Below are 19,933 nucleotides of genomic sequence, written 5' to 3' on the forward strand. Positions count from 1 at the left end.
CAGACCTGGAGATCAGCTGATTTGATTCCAAAACAGTAATAATCAAATGTTTAACTCTAGAGGAGCTGGAAAATGAGCATATTTTCAAAAAAGTGGTGTGTCCCTTTAAGAAAAGTCATGAACTCTGTTTCAAGCAGACATTGTCTGTCTTCTGCAAACAAACCCAGAGAAGGAGTCAAAGTACCTTCCAGTCCTTTGTAAATTTACATAATTCACTTTTTGTCTTTTCAGCTCAAATCTCTGGTGGCACATCGACACTGTTCAGAGGTGCTTACATGTCTCCTGGGGATGACATCAAACATAACCAGGTAAGTCCTTCATAGGTTACAAATGGTATATAGCTCTTATTCTCAGAAGATTTTAAAAATACAGTTGCCTTGTAGTGTTATTTAATGTCTTTTTAGTTTTCCTATTGATAGACCATTGCGTTAACAGTGCAAAAGGTCATGGGTTTGAACCTCATGCTGATAAAAGATGTATATTTTGTAATGCACTGTAAGGCGCTTTGGATAAAAACCTCTGCCAAATGCGTAAATGTAAATAGATGTAGTTACTGGTGGCATTATGGAAATGTATTTGTACAGTCAGCCATGATTCATTTATTCGTTGAGCAAATGTATCCAGATAATATAGCATTTGGCAGATCATGTGATCTCAACATGATGTCGGCCCTATGAGGCGACTCCACTCCATGTAAAGGCTTCATTAGGCAACGTATATAATTGTTTATGTGCTTATTTTTCAAAAGTATTGCTGAGGATTGCTGTCTCCCGAGCAGCTTTTCACTCTCTTTCGTTTTGTCAGGTTTCCGCTCAAGGCAACCCCCCAGAGGCCTATCCTCCCTTCCAGACTCCTCCAGGAGCCAACTTTGAGGAGCCGTACTACGAGGACCAAGCTCACAAACGCCCCCCGCCTCCCGGAGACGGCCCCATGCATCTGGGACTGAAGTCCACAGGGAACTACGTGGACTTTTATTCAGCGTCTCGCCCATACAGTGAACTCAACTACGAGACGAGCCACTACCCTGCCTCGCCAGACTCCTGGGTGTAGAGACAGGCTGGAGGCTGGCCTACGGACACGAGACAAACACACGGACCAGCCCAGCATGTGCATGAACACTTGTAGACATCTCACACACATTTACCTTCAGTTTGGTTCGGCACGAGAGTGGGCGTCCAACTTTAGGAAAAGGATCGGAGGGAGAAGATTTTTAAGAGAATAAGAAATGATTTACTGACGGACCGCTGGAACTTTGAGGTTTTTTCGAAGCAGCGGAGGGAACGGAAAAGCGGTAACTGTGTGCCGCGGAGATCTGACGTTTACGCGAAGCACAAGAAAAAAAACAATTGACACAAGCTCAGAAAGTAGTTTTCACACATTTTACGACATTTACTTATGTTAAGTCACGCTTTTTATGGAGTGCTATCTCACACTCTTAGCCTTTGTATCTCTTTTATTTTTCATTTGCTTGTTTTTTTGTATCTCCTTTTTAACTTCTTAAGTCTGGTGTAAAGTACTTGTTGTATATTACAGATGTAGATACAAGGTGCATTGTGTATATTACGCAGAGACTACTGTATCCTCCCCGTGGCTCAATGTATCATTTTATTTTCCTGTATTTTAACAGAGAAAGAGAGGGTAAAACTCCAGCATAAATAGCAGAAAGTAAGGTGTAGTTTGCTCTGATGTGATTTTTTTAAAACTGAAAATACCGAATGACAGAGCGTCACTGCCTGGGCTGAGTTTACCACCAACCGTAAAAACTTTTTCGGGTTTATCTGTCAATTTTTGTCTCTACTTGACAGTTTTAGACACACACACACACACGCTTTTCTCCCAGTCATACTAAAGGTCATTCTTCAGTTTAATGAGTGATCTGTGCTTAGTTTTGTAAAATGTGCCAAATGTGGTAATCCCTGAGCCAAGGGGTGCTGTAGAGCTGCCGTTGCGTTTAAGCGGCACGTCATCGGCTCTATCGACGCCCGTTTGTAAATGCTTTTTTGTGTTTCAACAGCATTCGCACTGTAATGACAACAGAGGGACACGGTCTTCGAAAGCTACTTTCCCTCCAAAGATGTACAATTAGTTTACGCTGTGTTGTAAAAAATAGACATTTGCAAAATCTGCTTTTTTCCTTCCAGAAATCAGTGGTTCTTAAGTTCATCGTAGACAAATCTGTCAATAGAGTATGAATATATATTATATAAATGCAAATATATATATACTTTTTAATGTGCAGATGTGGATGTCACCTAATTCAGAAACATTGCAAGGAAAATAATGCTAGTTCAAAAAAAAAGCGTAGGGTTACGTTCACCTTAATTTCTAATCCAGATGTTGACCTCCTGTTGTCATGTTGTTGCTACAGTATGTGAAACAGGTGAGACCAGGGCTCAGTGTGATAAAGTTTCAAGAAAAAGGTGCTAAATCAATGCTTTTGCTTACGTTGCTACCTTGTTAAAGCGGTTTGAATGCGTTTCGTAAAATGGATGCCCCCGAAAATAATCTTGCTGATTCCTGTAAAATGTATTCCAGATGAAAAGATGCACCTTTTTTTCTCATTGTAATCTTATCTCAGGTCATCTTAACTTTGCTTATTGCAGAAGATCGATGAACATTCCTTGAGCAGAGCATATCGAATTGAGAACGGACAGTGACGCCTATCAGATTGGCAGATTTTGAGAAGCGTGTTAATAAGCCCTGGTCTTACCTTCGTGTCATTTGAAACTTAGAGAGGTTATTGTCAAATGCAAGGTTTCAAGATAATCCCCGAACTCACACATTTTTCAGCACCATCGATAGTGAACGTCTGAGAACAAGCAAAATATCTGTGACAAAGTAGACATATCAGACAACCTGTATTGAAGATGTAAGTAAAACTTTTACTGTTGCTAGACAAAGTGTTTGAGAGAATTGTGAACCTTTTTAATGCCAGGTTGCAACTGCTATATAAACTAAATGAGAATCATTTGTGATTTTGTCCTAGTTATTTCTTTCATTTCAGTTTTCATACAGGGCCTGGGAGGGGGATCTGCTTTATTACACTTAATTCAACACTTTCAGAAATAAAGGTACAAAGTTGTCACTGGGACGGTACACCTTTGTACCCAAAGAGTGCATAATAGTACTTTAAAGGTACATATTGGTAGCATTTTAGGTTGAAGCAACCCAACTTAGGTTAAAATATGACCCAACAGACTGAGTTTGCCCTTTTTTCAGGGTTCCCACGGGGCCTTGAAATCCTTGTAAGTTTGTGAATCTGGGGCGAAAAAAATGTAAGGCCCTGGGAAGTTTTTAAAAATATACATACAAGATTCAGGTCATTGAAAGTGCTTGAATCTATTTATTAAAAAAGTTTCCTGGAAAAAATTCCATATTATTCCCTGTGTAGTGTAGGATAATATCATTCAATTCTAGACATTTTAAGCACACGTGCTAAACTGTTCGCCTTGAATGCTTATATCTTCTGTATGCGAATGTTGATTCATACCAAAATGCTTTTTTGCACAATTGTGTTTGACACATGAAAACGTCTCTGGTTACGTGTGTAACTGTTGTACCCTGAGAAGGGAACGAGACGCTGCGTCTCTCTTGCCATCCGTCCTGTGTCCGTGTAACGCTGTCTTTGGCGATATTTCAGATAGCGATATACACTGTAAAACCTAACAGTTAACTTAACTCAAACCAATTAAGTAAACCGGTTGCATTAGGGCATTTAAGTTTTAAAACACATAAATGTAAGTACTGTGAACTTGACTCATGTGAAATTATGCACTTATATTTAAGTAGTGTGAACATTTTAAAAATAATGCAACCGGTTTACTTAAATGGTTTGAGTTGAGTTAACTTTTAGGTTTTACAGTGTACTTCCTGGCTCCTGCATCACCATGTCTTTGTCGTTAAGCCTCACCATTGGTTGAATTTGATATACACATTCAGACACACTTACCCCTGGAGGCGTCCCCAAAGTGTCATTGCAGTGACGCAGCACGAGTTCCCTCGAAAGGGAACTGTAACAATGTATCTTTAAAGGGAACATGATGTAACCTTGCTCTTACTTGAAATTTAGTCCTTGATTTTGAGGGTATTGGACCTGGAAAGTCCTTGAAAGGTCCTTGAATTTAAAGTTAACTAAGGTGTGGGAACCCTGTTTTTTTGACCCAATGTTGAGTTGAAAATTACTTGTCATGTGCTGTATTGCCAAATTTGGTTTAATGTATTTGCATCCAAAGTCTTTTCATTAAAAAACTAAAAAAGAAGCTGTAATAGGAAATGTACTTCATAATAGGAAAACACTTGAACAGCACAGATTTTGGATGCATCATTTTGGTTTTACGGCATTTTTGTTCTCCAGACACATAAGAGATTTCTGTCACCAGGTACTGGTGTGAGTTTCCAATTTATTGTATTTTTGATCGAATTTCTAGATGGCCATCAAAGGCCAGCCCGGTGATCTGGGAGCTCCTGTTAGAGTTTCATCACCACTGTATCATTACCATTTTCCCCACAGAGAAGCATTTCGACATTGACACGGTATTGTCCTACGGTATGGACACTGAATCTGCTGCGGGCAATAAATGACGTTTCATAGGCTGTATGTACGCCAGGTTGATCATTTTAAACTCACAAATGATCAATTCAAATTAAATATTAATCCCTATACACTTCTTTGGATACATAAAATGTGTTGATGCTGTGATGCTGCTGTTGATTTTTATAGCTATCTTAAAAATGTGTCTCGAGATATGGATTTTGAAGAAATGCATTTTGAATGAAAATGAAATGGGCTAGTCTGGGTTGGGTTTTATAGGAGCGTGAAGCTTTGCCTTTAGTGACTAGATGTAATACTGAGCCCTACTGGATGGTTTTCAGACTGCATTGCTGGTACAGCTGGGTGATTCTCAGGAAATCCAGATTTAGAAGGTGTCCAGCATCAGTTTTTTTTAAAAAGCCCTTGAAGCCAATTTTTCTTTGCACATATAAGATGAAGATATGAATTTACTATAACCATTATTTTTACAGGATTTAAAAAATATTTCCTGTAGAATTATTTACATTATTAGATTATCATTATCAAAAATGATCATTACCGCAACATGATATTACATTAAATATATGCATTTACAAACTCATGTTTCGGTAATGAGAACTAAAAAGTTGTCTAGGTACTATAACAAACAAAATGTTAACTTTTATCTGGAGAGAAAGAATAAGAACTGCTTACCTGGTAGCCATCTTGAGAGTCATTTATGTCCTTTCCAAAAAAAAAATTTTTTTTTTTTGAAAATGTTAGTTCTTTAAGAGCTTAAACAATGATTGAAAATTGTTGCGGAGGATGACAAAATTGGTCTTGGACACATTTATTTTCCTTATTATTGTCTCTACATTTACCAATGATCACCAAATACCACATGTTTCTTTACTGCAAATGTTTATAATATGCACTGAAGCTTTTTATTTTTTAGATATTTTAAGTATAAATATTTCCATGTCAAAGAACGCAAATCCAGTCATGGACACATTGCGGTAATGAAAATTTCCCCTTAAATGTGGAAAAAACAACAAAATTGGTTTGTATGATGTCATTTAAAATCATGTGCAAAATAGTACATGAAGAGATGTTTGTAACTGTATGCTTCTTATTTTGATACTTTTACTTTGCATTTCCTTTTTTTATCAAAATGTTTCATGACACCTTATAAGTCTAATTTCACGAGAATCACTCAGCTGCATAAATTGCTTTGTGGCCAGCCGTGCAAAGTTTTGGTGCGAAGTATTTCACCTCTTAGATTGTATAAGAAATTAAATAGAAAGCACTTAACTAAAGCTACAAGATTCAAAGCTTCATCCATTGTCATTAGATCTCCGAAAGTACATCTTCAGTCACAATGAACAGTCACCTGAATTGTTTTTATAATGCTTTTTGTGCCATGTGTATCGGCGGTTGTGGCTAGAGGGGATACAGCTGTGGCCCAAATCTTGTGAAATCTTGACGAATGAACACTGTTATTAATATTACCCCCAAACCTAACCCTAAACCCGACATTTCACGGGACTTCTATCCTATTTAGCCAGAATTGCTGCTTTTCATCTTAATCTTACCCCCAAATTTAACCCTAAACCCAATGGGGAGGTTTCCCGGACAGGGATTTGACCAGTCCTAGACTAAAATGAATGTAGAGCTGTCCAAACTGAAAACAACTTGCACTAACATATCTTACAATACATCAATGCCCTTTGTTTTGCCTCAAAATCCACATAAGTAATGTATTGAGTAAGGCCAAAATTAAACTAAGGCCTAGTCCTGGCTTAAACTAATCCCTGTCTGGGAAACCACACCAACATCTCAAGATTTGACCGTAGTTGTATCTCTAGCTAGAAACGTAAACGGCCCCTAAAGCATTCAAAGCAACATGATCTCACGGAAAATCGTGTTGGAGTCACAAAAACACAAAAAATATAGACATTTGTGCAAGTGAAACGAAAAAGACATTCGTGTTCAAGGCACGAAAAAAGCTGAATTTCGTGCCATGGACACAAATAAATTAATTAAATGATTTGACTATAACACGACTTTCCGTGAGATCAGTCTGATTCAAAGCCAGGTCACTTTTTCTTCAAAACAGGCAATCTCAACTTGTCCATCTGTTCGGTTTGCTTTTTCTCTTCCTTAACTGCCTTGTACTTCCATTTAGGGATCTGTAGATGTTTTGAGTCTTTTGTAGCTTTCCCCGGCTTCTCGGGGATGAATGAGAGAGGAGGAGCTTTGCACAGCATGACTTTAGGCACCACCATACCGGGGCGCACGCTGCTCCTTCGCATCATATGAAGGGGCAGCAAGCTGCTCCTCCTTAGGGCCACGCTGGCGACGTTTTGCAGCAACTGGTGCTGCAGGCTGGCTCGACGCTCCTGCTTCTTGGGGACCAGCAGCACTCTGGAGTTCTGGAAGAGACGCTTGTAGTTGTTGAGACGTTCGGGTCCCAGGTTCTTCAGCTCAGCCAGACGCTGTTTACCGAAGATATACTGCACAGCGGGGCGAAATTTACCCACGCACGGAGGGCTGCCCGGGCACACGGTGCGGCAGGCAGTGGCTATGAATGGGCTGGCCAATGCCGTGGTCATCCGTACCATGTAGTGCAGAACGCCATCGTCTACAGGGTTCACCTTCATGCTGATGGTAAACAGGGTGCAGATATGCTGCGAGAACTTTCTCCAGCAGGACTTGGGCTCCTTCGATTGGGCCACTAGCTCACTCAGCATGGGCCACTCCATTCGGTAAGAGTCACAGAACTGTTCGGCACATGGCTGTTCCATCAGTCGTGAGATCAGCATGACTGTCTGGTAGCGGCCTGTGAAAATGGCCCATTCCCGTGGGGTTAACTTGCGCCCAAAGTCCCTTGCTTCAACATCTCCTCCTGCAAAAAGAAATACATTAGAAAGAGGCCTTAAAGGATTAGTCAATTTTCTTTAAAAAAAATCCAGATAATTTACTTACAACCATGTTATCCAAAATGTTGATGTATTTCTTTGTTCAGTCAAGAATAAATTCTGTTTTTTGAGGAAAACATTCCAGGATTTCTCTTATTTTAATGGACTTTAATGGACCCCAACACTTAACAGTTTTAATGCAATTTTTGGCAAGAAAAATAAAAAATATGCACTTTTAAACCACAACCTCTCGTCCTCCTCCGGACATGTGAAGCGCCAGCGCGACCTCATGTAATACGTCATCACGTCAAGAAGTCACGGATGATGTATGCGAAACTACGCCCCAGTGATTACAAGTGTGGAGAAAGAGGGCCGTTCCGACGTTGTTGTATGTTGAATGATACTAATTAATGTCTTTGTGTCAGTTTATTGTTTAAAATGGTCCGCAAATGTGCGTTTTATATATGTAACACGTGACCTTTCCACGTCATTACACAATTACGTGAGGTTGCGCTGGCACGTCACAAGACTGGAGGAAGACGAGAAGTTGTGGTTTTAAAGTGCATATTTTTTATTTTTCTTGCCAAAAATGACAATCGTTTTGCTAGATAAGACCCTTATGCCTCGTTTGAGATCGTTTAGAGTCCTTTGAAACTGCAATTTTAGTGTTGGTGTCCATTAAAGTCCATTAAAATGAGAAAAATCCTGGAATGTTTTCCTCAAAAAACATAATTTTTTCTCGACGGAACTAAGAAAGACATCAACATTTTGGATGACATGGTGATGAGTAAATTATCTGGATTTTTTTTAAAGAAAATGGACTAATCCACTTCATCCAGAGGAACATAATGCAAAATTAATATGTATGAACTAAATTAAGAATGCATATTAAAGGGGTCATATGGCGTTGCCAAAAAGAACATTATATTGTGTATTTGGTATAATGCAATGTGTTTAGGTGCTTTAAGGTTAAAACACATTCTTTTATACATATCGAACATTATTGTTGCTTCTCTATGCTCCGCCTTTCTGTAATGTGTAGATTTTTACGATCCGAAAAGTGTGGTGTGCTCTGATTGGCCAGCTATCTAATGCATTGTGATTGACTGAATACCTCCAGCATGTGATGGAAATGTTACGCCCCTTACCATATTTGGAATTTCCGCTCCCCTGGTGTTATGCAAATGTGGGGGCGTGTTTGAATTAAGCATTTTAGGAAATATGAGCCTTTACTTTTAAAAAGAGTATCTCTTTGGCTTTAAGACTTTAATCTTTGCAAGTTTACGGACCTTCTATATGCACAAACAGCTTTTAAAAACATAACATATAATCACATATGACCCCTTTAACTTTAAGCCGAATACACTGTACCTGTCATCATTAGGGCTCGTACGCATTCAGCTCTACCCTGCATGGCTGCTTTCATCATCGCAGTGAAGCCATGACAGTTTCTGCGCTCAAGGTCCAGACCAGGAAAATAGTTCAGCAGGTAGTAGGTAATCATACTGTGTCCTATAGTTGAGAAGAACAGAGATAGGATATAATATAAACATTATAAAGCAGCTTATACAAAAAACCTTTAAAAAGTACACTTATGTACTTGGTTGACACCTTTACCCAAAGCGACTTACATGTGCATTTACATTTTTAATTGGCATGTTTGTTCCCGGGATTGACCTTTGTGTTGCTAATACAATGCTCTAATTATTAGTAGAGTAACAGTATTACAAAAAAACACCTACACTGCAGTAATAGCATACAGTGCAGTAATAGTATACAGTGCAGTAATAGTGTACAATGCAGTATGCATGTGTCTAAATTAGCTCTTTATACCCTTAAATGGTGCAACCATTTTGTAGTGGTCTGAAATTATTGTGGACATTGTTAAGTGCACTTAATCAATCCTAATACACAGCAACAACAACAACTACTACTGATGTACATTCAACTGCTAGCCGCCGTTACTCTTCACTGAGAGGCGCGTGGCAAATCAAATCCTATTTCTAGACACAAGTTGTCACCCGCAGCGCTTTTGATGTTTAGTGTCCGAATTGACTGACTCATTTTCATTCATTCATTTATTTAAGTGTACTATATTAGCGAACTAATGTAGGAAATAGTGAATGAGGGTATAGGGGGCTATTTCGGACACACAATTATACAATGCAGTAACATCGTACAGTGCAGTAATAGTATGCAGCACGTCTCCTTAACAAACCTTGTGAATTAACAATCATTCTTGTACGTGCTGGGACAAATTACACTCCATATTATAATAAGTATAATTAATAAGTATAACCCAAAGTATAAACAACAGTAGCATTAACGGCACCACTAAAATTAGAAGTATTTTGTTAAAAATATTGCTTGTATTTTGCATAAAATGTTTAGGCATAGGGGAAACATGGGATTTTATTGATAGGCATAATTGGAGACAGGAGCGATTGCCTGTAATAGCAGAACTGAGGTCACTTCCCTTACCTGCTTGTGCAGCGGTCATGAGAGCTGTGTTTCCCTCATTATCTTGCCAATTCACGTCCACATACGGACATTGAGAAAGAGCAACGACCACATCCACATAGCCCTGGTAACATGCCACTATCAGACCTGTCTGTTGGGTAGAGGAAATATATGTCACCTTAACAGTCTGGAAGTGTCATTTGACGTCTACAATGTCTATCGTTTGAAATTAGGTCTTGAAAGTGTATTATGCATTGCAGCAGTTAAACTTTGCTTTGTGCCAGTGAATTCAATGGATGCATTTGTCAATACAGCAAACACAGCCAAGTGTAGTGCTACAAACAATGAAGCATACAAGTGCAGAAAAATTGGAAGGCCATTGTGCCAAATCAAATATTAGGACTGGTACAATAAACAAATGTATAATGTTAGATGAAAAAGGCTTTATTGAAATGAAAAGTTCTAATGCAAAACCCCCCTAAGTGCATGTGACATGTTTTTTTTGTAAATTAGCTTTTTTTATCAGTCTCTCTTCAAGTTCAGTTATTTCACTTTAATGGCAATGAAAATGTTAATAGTCAGTAATTGAAATGCCTTAACTTTCACAAATGTCACTTTAGTCATTTCATTAGTATTAAACAAATCTCACTGTCTTTCGCTGCAAAACCCTCTAAGTGCATGCAAGCTTTTTTGGCGAAAACTACAACTTCTGAAAAAAATCCACTTTTTTTCCATGTACCTGCCACATTTAGGTTATATTCAGGTTTAAATACTCAACTAAGTTAAGGCAGCTACGTTTAAATCTGCTCTATAATCGTTTCGGGCAGCATTTTTCATCCCATTCATCTTCTGTGCACTTAGAGGGCTTTGCAGAAAAATTGAGGTGTCATTTTCTGAACTAGTATTTCTGAATGGCCTATATAGCCAGGATAAAGCAGAATGTATAATAGTGATGAAAGTATAATACTTATCATTTGATATAGCATAATACTATGGTTAATAAAAGTATCTCACTTTTGACGAAGGTGGCGTTTAGCGACTTTTGCATCTGAGGTTTTCAAATATTATACTTTAAAAAATACTATAGTAAAAATTGACTGTTAAAAATCTTTGTAATAATAAATAAGGATATATTGTAAATTGTGCAAATAAATCATACAACTGAATAATAAATGAATATAATGGATAATCTCAATAAGTGCAGCAATATAAGAAAGCAATTCAGCAAATGTAAAAATGTACAGATGAGTTAGGGGGAAACCTAAATAAATGCATGAGCGTTGGGTTGAATAGTACAGAGCAGCTCTCTTTGCTATCTCCAGATTGTGAGTGATTATAGAGCACTACAGGCAGATGGTAAGCCCTATAAAGACTATTAGCTAAGATTTAGTATGGAGTTCCCTGTGGGCTCAGTGCAGTGCTTGTCTGCTAGCATTTTTGGTGTTTATGCAAAAACTTACCCAAAGAGTAATAAAAAATATTACTGGAAACACAACATTTACTAGATAGCTTATTTTAGGTTCATTAGATCTTAACAAATTCAATTAATTAAAACAAGTACTCTTAAAAAAATAGTATTTATTGTTCTCAAGATTGATTTTGGTGCATGGATGTTTGTATATTTTTTACTAGAAAACAATGAAAACATTAAGAAAATGTACAGTAATGACACATGACGCCATGTTACTTACACCAAGCAGTCTTTAAGTTAGTGAAATGTCACGCCACCGTAAATCCTCTCAAACCTCCTAAACCTCCCCGGCACTCAGAAGGTTAACAAGGTGAAGGTGAATACAAACGTCAATGTAAACTGTGTTAAATACAGAACATTTTGGTTTCCTGAAACAAAAGCATGATCGGTTTTGTATACCTTCTTATTCCTAGCATTGTAAACAGGTTTACCTGAAGTTGATAAACAGGATCATTAAGTAATGAGGTTTAATGAAGCTGTTTAACTGTGCAACACATACAATTTCCCCTGTCCTAATGGTGGCAGAACAGGATTTGTATTACACAAATGATCAGGGTCTGTGTTAGTTAAAAGACATTTATATGCAAATTGCTCGTAAAGTCTTAAAAGAGGAAAGCTACAAGTCTTTTATCACTGCTGAAGTCGCTGCTTGGGCAAACAAGTGTTTTCTGTATCCGAATGAGTTTGTTTCTGTGTTGCTTCTGTTCAAAACAGTTAGCTTTAAAACTGTGCCGTGTGAGTTAAAAGAGTCGTTCTAGATAGTACGTAAAGCAAAATAAGATGTTTGTTAACAAATTCAATGCTTGTACCAGGCAGCAGTGTGACAGGGGAAGTTTTCTCATTATCAGCACCACTGTCAGAAAATGGTATAAAGGAAGTCACTGGGACAGCCTTTAACTTTTTTTTGAAAATATGCTTATTTTCCAGCTAAAAATAGTCCCCTTGGTTACTTTCAATGGCAGGGGACTATTTTCGGGCAGTGTGTAATATCACTACGCCTGCTGCAGCCATGTTAAAACAGCAAAGTCCTTGATTATTATGCCAGAATGAGAGTGTAGTTCCTAGCCATATCTGCCTAGAAAATCGCACCGGCAGAACTTTTAATTTTCTGCCAGTCTTAGTACACGATGTAACTACAGAAGAGTCAAGTTTTAAATAGGAAAAATGGTTATTGAAACTCTGGTTATTTTTAGCGCGATGCTAATGGTCTAATCAGATTCAATTGATTGTGCTAAGCTATGCTAAATGTGCTAGCGCCAGACCCGGAGATCAGCTGAATGGATTCCAAAACGATAAAAATCAAGTGTTTAACTCTAGGGGAGCTGGAATATTTTCAAAAAAAGTGGAGTGTCCTTTTAAAAATGCTCCAATATGTAACATTTAGGTACAAAGGTGTACCTTTGTAACTTTTTCTAGCAGTGTATATAAACTGTGCCTTTTCTGTCACTAGGGTGGTACCCTCAAAGGTTCATTTTTGTACCTTTAGTGTAAGTGAGTAAATGACACAACACATTGAAATGTACCTTTTGGGGTACAATATTATACCCTAAGGACCTAACGTGTACCTTAAAGCTCCCATAACACAAGCTGTTTCTGCATATCTGATGTTAATCTTGACTACCTATAGAGTAGTATGACATCCCTCATATCTCCGAAGAGTCTTTAGTTTTATCTGATTTATAAAAGACAGATCAGGGGCACGTTCAAGCTCACACCGGTGCGTAACATTTTGCTACGGTTTCCGGGATGAACGACATGTTTCCTGGAAACAGTGTGCAACAGGTTTTAGATGCGTTTTCTCTCGTTTGGTGGGTGTGTCAGAAATGTCGGCCCAATCAGCGGGAAGACGGATATAAACCACGTGGTACTAAGAGATAGCTCTTGTTCAAGTTGGAATATTGTCTTTCATTCTGGACGGCAAGGTCAGTGACTGAGGGTCTTTTACAGTATTAAACACACATTTATAACGATTTCATCAGGCTTCAGAAACATTTATAAAAGAACACAAAGAATGGCCTCTCAACTACCGTAGTTGCAACTCTTGCGTCATCACAACAGCCTAGCGATTGTTTGCGGACACACACAAAACATTCGGGAGGAGGAGTTACGAGCTGCAGGAGGAGCGATCACAAGTGCAACACAGGATCCAGCACTGGATAATTTATGATTCACTTCATGTTTGGGTCAGTTACAAAATATGCACTTAAGCGCTGATTTCAAACATAACACAGACGTCTTATTAACGCTTGCAACTCATGACCCAGTTGGGACTTTTCAACAAAATCCAGAATTAAACAAACACACTTGCCAAAGTCCACTGCTACCCCGCATAAACAAAAAAAATTCATAATGCTGGCTTTCTTCTGCTTACATCCAAAAACACACTTCTTCTTTCGTGTTGAGTCTTGATATAAAACAAAGCTGTCGCGTGAACTGTTGACTGTGACTTCTAGAATCCTTGTTTCTCGCTCTCCAGCTGATACGGACTACCGGCACATCCGGGAACTTGACTGTAAATTTCGTCACCGCCCCTTTTTTGGGGATAAAAAAACAGCCCTTCCATTGGCTTCCATTCAAAATAGCGGAACAAAGCAACGTTCCCACACAGCCGGCAGGCGCAAACAACCCATGAAATCACTCAGATTAAACATGTCGAGTAATTATCTGTCCACCCTGCCTGCCATAGAGCCCGAAAGATACATTAACACATTTAATTTGGTCAATATAAAAACATGTCCCTTTCATTCTCACAGCGTCAAATCTGTGTAACAACGCCATCCAGTGATTGCTGGAAATATCGCTAAGCCAGTTAGTTGTATGACTCGACGGAAAAGTGCACTCATTACTCTAAATATAAAGACATAATAAATAAATAAATACGAAGTAACTTTCAAATACGAAGTAAAATCATTCACTTGCTTCACTGTTGACTCGATGAGGTATGAGTAAATGTCCGGGTAAGCCACCTCTGGCCAATAGGGAGCGTTGTTACACAAATTTGATGCTGGGAGAATGAAAGAGACATGTTTTTAGATTGACCAAATTAAATGTGTTGGTGTGTCTTTCGGGCTCTGTGGCGGGCAGGGTGGACGGATAATTGCTCAACGTGTTTGATCTGAAGTTGTTTGCGCCTGCCGGCTGTGTGCGAGCGTTGCTTTGTTCCGCTGTTTTGGATGGAAGTCAATGGAAGGTCTAGTCTGATTTCCCCCAACAGTGGGCGTGAACCTGTTCAGAGACATTCTATGACGTTGCGCCGGTTGTGCGTATTGACGTATGGGCGTGCTTTTCCGGGGAAAGGGCCCATAAAAGAAATTATACGTAAGGTCTACCCATGCTACATAAGATGTACCCGCGTTCCGAAAAACTGTACGAACCCTGGCGAAGTGCATTTGCCACAGAAATACTCTGTCACATGTCCAACTGCTTTTTAGACACTTTTTCTATCGAAAACCAGCTCTTAAACTGTGTCAATAAGTCAGAATACATAAAATACCATTACTCTAAATTTTGTATTTAGGGGTTCAAAACATTTAACTATTCCTTTAAAGGTACACAATAGGTACAGTTATGTACCCAAAAAAGTACAACATTGTAATATGCTTGGTGTACCTGTAAAGGTACCACCCCAGCGACAGTGTCTAGTCACAGTAACTGTGGAAAAGAGTGAGACCAATTTCATATGTTATAATCTGCTATTTTCAGGCAGCCAGATGCGTTTAGTTGAAGTCTGTGCAGTTTCAGTTACATTGATTTATTGAGGAAGGAAGTCATCTCGGTTTTCTCGTATAATTTAGCATGACAATGGGTGGCAGATTCAAATTTAGTCTTTCACGGCCTACGGCTAGATTCTTCTCAGTAGAATTCTGATTGCACTGAAAGTTCTCTTCCTAAAAGGCAAATTGGGGTTTTTTACTCATGCGAGTGTCCGAAAATCCTTTTCTGTACAGAACCCTGGGGTATTTCGAAGTCTTTGAGAGTCTTTAAAAGCTCAGGCGTGATTACGATCTGCTTGGGCTGCGTTTCGAACTGCAATCTGTTCCAAGACTTTAGCTGTCTGGGTGCAAAGTGCAAACGCAAACCCCTGAGATTTCAACTGTCGACGGGACATTACAGATCGCAACCGAACATCACAACTGCTTATGAAGTTAAGAGAGAAAATTTGCCTGCAGACAGATTTCTTAAGATTTCGTTCACAACCAATTCAGATACTAATACAAATAATACAAATAAAGAAGTCATTTTTGTCATTTACTTTTTCTACATAACATAATCTGTACATAATTTAAAGATCATTGTGTGGAAAATTACCTTATACACTATCTTATTCTTTACTATAATCTCATATCAAAGATTGACATCAATGTAAAATCAAACTTTAATGCTCCTCATCTCATAATCAGATTATGAGACCTAAGCCTGGATTTCACTGACAGGGTCACAAACATTTTTAGTATATGCAGTGACTGTGAGTGTAAAATCTCACAATTAAACATCAATCGAAAATTATGTGTGTACCATTAAGTAGTACAATATATTGCTTTGCTCTCTTTACAGTTGCCATCCAAGTGAGATGTCTTTCCTTTTAGGTTCTGCTTTTATGTCATATTTATGTATGGATGAAAGGTCTTTACAATATGGATATTTCTGGAGGATGAAGACAGCATCAGCACATGAGCTCATCCCCCATGTATTTCAAGAATCATGCATACTTAAAGACTCTTTGATATGTTAATATCCTTGCATAAACATGACACCATTATCACCCATATTGTCATAATTGTACGCTTCTCAGAGCTAAGGAGAGTGATAAAGCTTATCCTGTCAGGAATTCCATATTTTAAACACATCATTTGTCTGACTGGCTACTGGAAATTATATCATGCAAATGGGTCAGTGACAAAAACGGTTTGGCAAGATGAGAAATTCAAAAATCTTTTTAAAAAGCTTGTTTTAAAAGCACGCATCATTTATTTCAATGTACATTGTGTATTTATGATATTTTTCTGCAATAAAAAATTACATTTGCACCACTTTTATGAAAGTTCAAACTGAATGGACCTGAAAATGTCAAATGGTGTAACCGCCAATTAGGCCAAAGAATGAGAAATATTAAATATTTTATCCACCTTGATGGCATACAAGCTTATTTATAAAAAATAATTTTAAAATATCATTTTATTAATTATTTCTAAATGTAAATTTTAATGTGTTTTTGCAATATTTGTCCTGACATATGCTGAAAAATATGCTCTGTTTTATAAATAATCTTTAATAAATTATGTAAAATGTATTTTAAAAAATCATATTACACTAAACTAGATGCACATTTTTTATGAATATATTTATATTTTCATAAAAAATACTAGTTACACCAATTGACAGAGACCGGTTACACCACATTGACATTCTTGCAATTATCCCCCAAGTATTCTTTCAAAATGAAATGAAATCTGAAATTTTAGACTTGTTCCTTAAAAAGAGAATGTATGCAAGTAATCTGCAAATTTTTTGAAATTTTAACCCTTTTACATTTAATTGAAACATACGGACACAAAATAATTACATTTGCACCATTTTTATGAAAGTTCAAACTGAATGGACCTGAAAATGTCAAATGGTGTAACCGCCAATTGTGGCATGTAAGTGTAATCATAAAAAAAAAAATTAAAATAATTTTAAAATATAATTTTATTAGTTATTTCTAAATGTAAATTTGAATGTGTTTTTGCAATATTTGTTCTGACATATGCTGAAAAATATGCTCTGTTTTATAATCTTTGATAAATAAATAAAAAAAATTAAAAATCATATTACATTAAAATAGATGATTATATTTTATTCCAGATTTTTTATGAATATATTTATATTTTCATTTAAAAACGTACTAGTTACACCAATATTGACACAGACCGGTTACACCATATTGACATTTTTGCAATTATCCCTCAAGTATTTTTTTCAAAATTATATAAAATCAGAAATTTTAGACTTGGTCCTCAAAAAAGAGAATGTATGCAAGTAATCCGCTAATTTATTTTGAAATTTTAACCCTTTTACATTTAATGGAATCATACGGACACAAAATAATTACATTTGCACCATTTTTATGAAAGATAAAACTGAATGGACCTGAAAATGTCAAATGGTGTAACCACTAATTGCGCCAAAGAATGAGAAATATTAAATATTTTATCCACCTTGATGGCATGTAAGCATAATCATAAAAAAAAATCATTTTAAAATATAATTTTATAAGTTATTTCTAAATGTAAATTTTAATACGTTTTTGTAATATTTGTCCTGATATATGCTGAAAACAGCTCTGTAAAAATTTCTTTTTAAAAAATCATATATTACACTAAACTAGATGATTATATTTTATTCCACATTTTTATGAATATATTTATATTTTCATTTAAAAAAATACTAGTTACACCAATTGACACAGACCGGTTACACCACATTGACATTGTTGCAATTATCAAAATTAAATAAAAACAGATATTTCAGACTTGGTCCTCAAAAAAGAGAATGTATGCAAGTAATCTGCAAATTTATTTTGAAATTTTAACCCTTTACATTTAATTGAACCACGTCATTGACCCAAATATTTAGTAAATTCACAGCATGTAGACTGTTACACTAATATTGTCATAGACTAGTTTGCATGTACACTTAAATAAGTTCTGCAATAAAGTTGCTGTAAATGTATGCTATAAATCAAACCTGTCATTCAGCTGGACATGAACATCAATATTAGCTGTCAACTGGAGTTAAATCCTGAATCATCTTAATGAAACTCTTTCAAATAAAAAATGTTCTAGCACAAATCAATACAATCTGTAAAGTTGAATTTTTTGGATATCATAGTTAATGTTGAATATTTCTCTGGGATAAAAGTACTATAAGTCCATTAGGGTGATTTTGCTTTTATTGGCTGAAATTGTATCGCTTACAAAAATTAACCACAATTTACCCCCAAAAACATGGTTACTGTAGTAAAAGCATACTTAACTATGGTTAATTTTCGTGATTATTAATATGAGTATTCAAAACTTGGCCCATTGAATGCCGGCAGGCGGTAGCACAATCTGTTTGCTTGACCAATAGCAATAAAAAAATTGCTTTACTTTTATACCTGGCTGACTCTTTTATCCAAAACCACGTTTTATTTGGGATCAAACAGAATGATCCCATTTGAGCTACCGGAAGAATCCATTTGCTATTCCATTTAGTGATGCGAAAATCTTTAAATATAAAATGTTCATAAAACTTACTCTGTTATTTTTGTCGGCCTCTCGCACCTCTTCCTCTCTCACACCTTGTCTTATCATGATTTTGACAATGATGGCATTGTTAGTGCAGCAGGCCTTGAAGAAGGTGACTGCCTCTGGGCTCGGAGCTTCATAGTGAAGCGAATCATCAGGTGGGTAAAAGGAGTCGCCGGATGCAATGCTCTTGGTATCTGGTAGTGCTGAAAAGTCCAACTCCTCAAATTCTTGGTAGACATCATCATCGTCATCATCATCATTATAATGATGGTGCTCTTCATCATCTCCATAATAAGAGTCTCCGGCAGGCTCAGCAAAAGTGGAGCTTTGAACAGTGGACTCTTCTCCTGCTTGGTTGTCACTGGTGCCATTGTGGTGATCGATTACCAGAAGAAGACCTCCTGCAACACCATTCTTAGTTATTAGCACCATTTAACATATGGCTATGGATACAAAAGCAAAACCTGAGTAGAATCCACAGTGTGAATGTCACATGACTTGTAATCCCTGGAAGCAGTACTTGACATGAAGAGAGCACTCATACCCAGCGAACTGAAGCCAAACACCTTTTGTAAGCATCTTTAGCACAGCATATAGCTTCTGTTCCTTAAAACTATGTTCTTCTGACCAGCATTGCTTTCAACAAACATCACATATCCACCAAAGATCATTTAGAGCTCAACTATCCCATTTTAACTCCAGTGGCATGTGCAAGAGTGCTGTTTTAAAAGAAGTCTACTAATCCCCTTAGTGTCTCTTGATCCCCTCCCTTGTGCTTTCACAGTGGCATGTGCCGAACAGTAATCTTACTGTCCAGGAAATCAATGCAGTACAAGTGATGCAACAACATTTGCATCTAAGAATAATAAATGGACACAGGGCTAAACCTAACTGTTTATATTCATGCTCGGATGATCCTTCTAGATCATTTCTTTTTAATTAGGCTGTAAGATGGCTTTGATACAAGTAGCTCCTGGTGACGTTCCACACTTTGGCTTTATTTGAGGGTAATCTACCGTTGGCTCCTGCAGCTTCACCACTGGATTAGTGGAGGGAAGTAAAGTTAATAGGATGCAGCAGGAATAACATTGTGGATAAGATGTTCCTGTATTTTCCTTACTAAAAGACGGATAACAAACAAATCAAAGCAAGCTTTATGATCAGTGTTTGTTTACTTACACAATAACTTATCTTGCTTCATACATAGTTTATGTGTATTTGATTAATTGATATTTTGACTAATCATGTTAGAAACAGCACAACCTAGAGGATATTTAGGTATCCACATGGTTTGATATACTAA

At 37.2% G+C, this 19,933-nt stretch overlaps 2 protein-coding genes across 7 annotated transcripts in view; one reads left to right on the forward strand and one right to left on the reverse strand.

Moving 5' to 3' along the window:
- The window catches only part of ctnnd2b (catenin (cadherin-associated protein), delta 2b), a 125,848-nt gene extending 122,878 nt beyond the window's left edge, over window positions 1-2,970 (forward strand). For all 6 annotated transcript variants that reach the window (XM_055201992.2, XM_055201993.2, XM_055201994.2 and 3 more), the window contains 2 exons: window positions 232-308; window positions 805-2,970. In XM_055201992.2, coding sequence (XP_055057967.2) covers window positions 232-308; window positions 805-1,050 — 323 coding nt within the window. In that variant the 3' untranslated portion in view covers window positions 1,051-2,970. The remainder of the gene's footprint in view (window positions 1-231; window positions 309-804) is intronic.
- A 2,537-nt stretch (window positions 2,971-5,507) lies between these two features.
- On the reverse strand, window positions 5,508-19,238 carry ankrd33bb (ankyrin repeat domain 33Bb). Its single transcript, XM_055202005.2, has 4 exons — window positions 18,637-19,238; window positions 9,910-10,039; window positions 8,800-8,940; window positions 5,508-7,415 (listed from the first exon to the last, which is right to left on the reverse strand). The coding sequence occupies exons 1-4, from the start codon at window positions 19,060-19,062 to the stop codon at window positions 6,607-6,609; spliced, it is 1,506 nt and encodes a 501-aa protein (XP_055057980.2). The 5' UTR covers window positions 19,063-19,238; the 3' UTR covers window positions 5,508-6,606.
- Between the last annotated feature and the right edge of the window lie 695 nt (window positions 19,239-19,933).

Source organism: Misgurnus anguillicaudatus, chromosome 2, assembly GCF_027580225.2.
Source record: "Misgurnus anguillicaudatus chromosome 2, ASM2758022v2, whole genome shotgun sequence".
NCBI lineage: Eukaryota > Metazoa > Chordata > Actinopteri > Cypriniformes > Cobitidae > Misgurnus > Misgurnus anguillicaudatus.

Excerpts from the sequence above, each read along its gene's own strand:
- ankrd33bb (XM_055202005.2), bottom strand. The coding sequence starts at position 19,062 with ATGGTGCTAATAACTAAGAATGGTGTTGCAGGAGGTCTTCTTCTGGTA. Across the intron at positions 8,941-9,909 it reads CATGACCGCTGCACAAGCAG|GACACAGTATGATTACCTAC; the intron begins GTAAGGGAAGTG and ends TCTCAACTATAG. Across the intron at positions 7,416-8,799 it reads ACGAGCCCTAATGATGACAG|GAGGAGATGTTGAAGCAAGG; the intron begins GTACAGTGTATT and ends TTCTTTTTGCAG.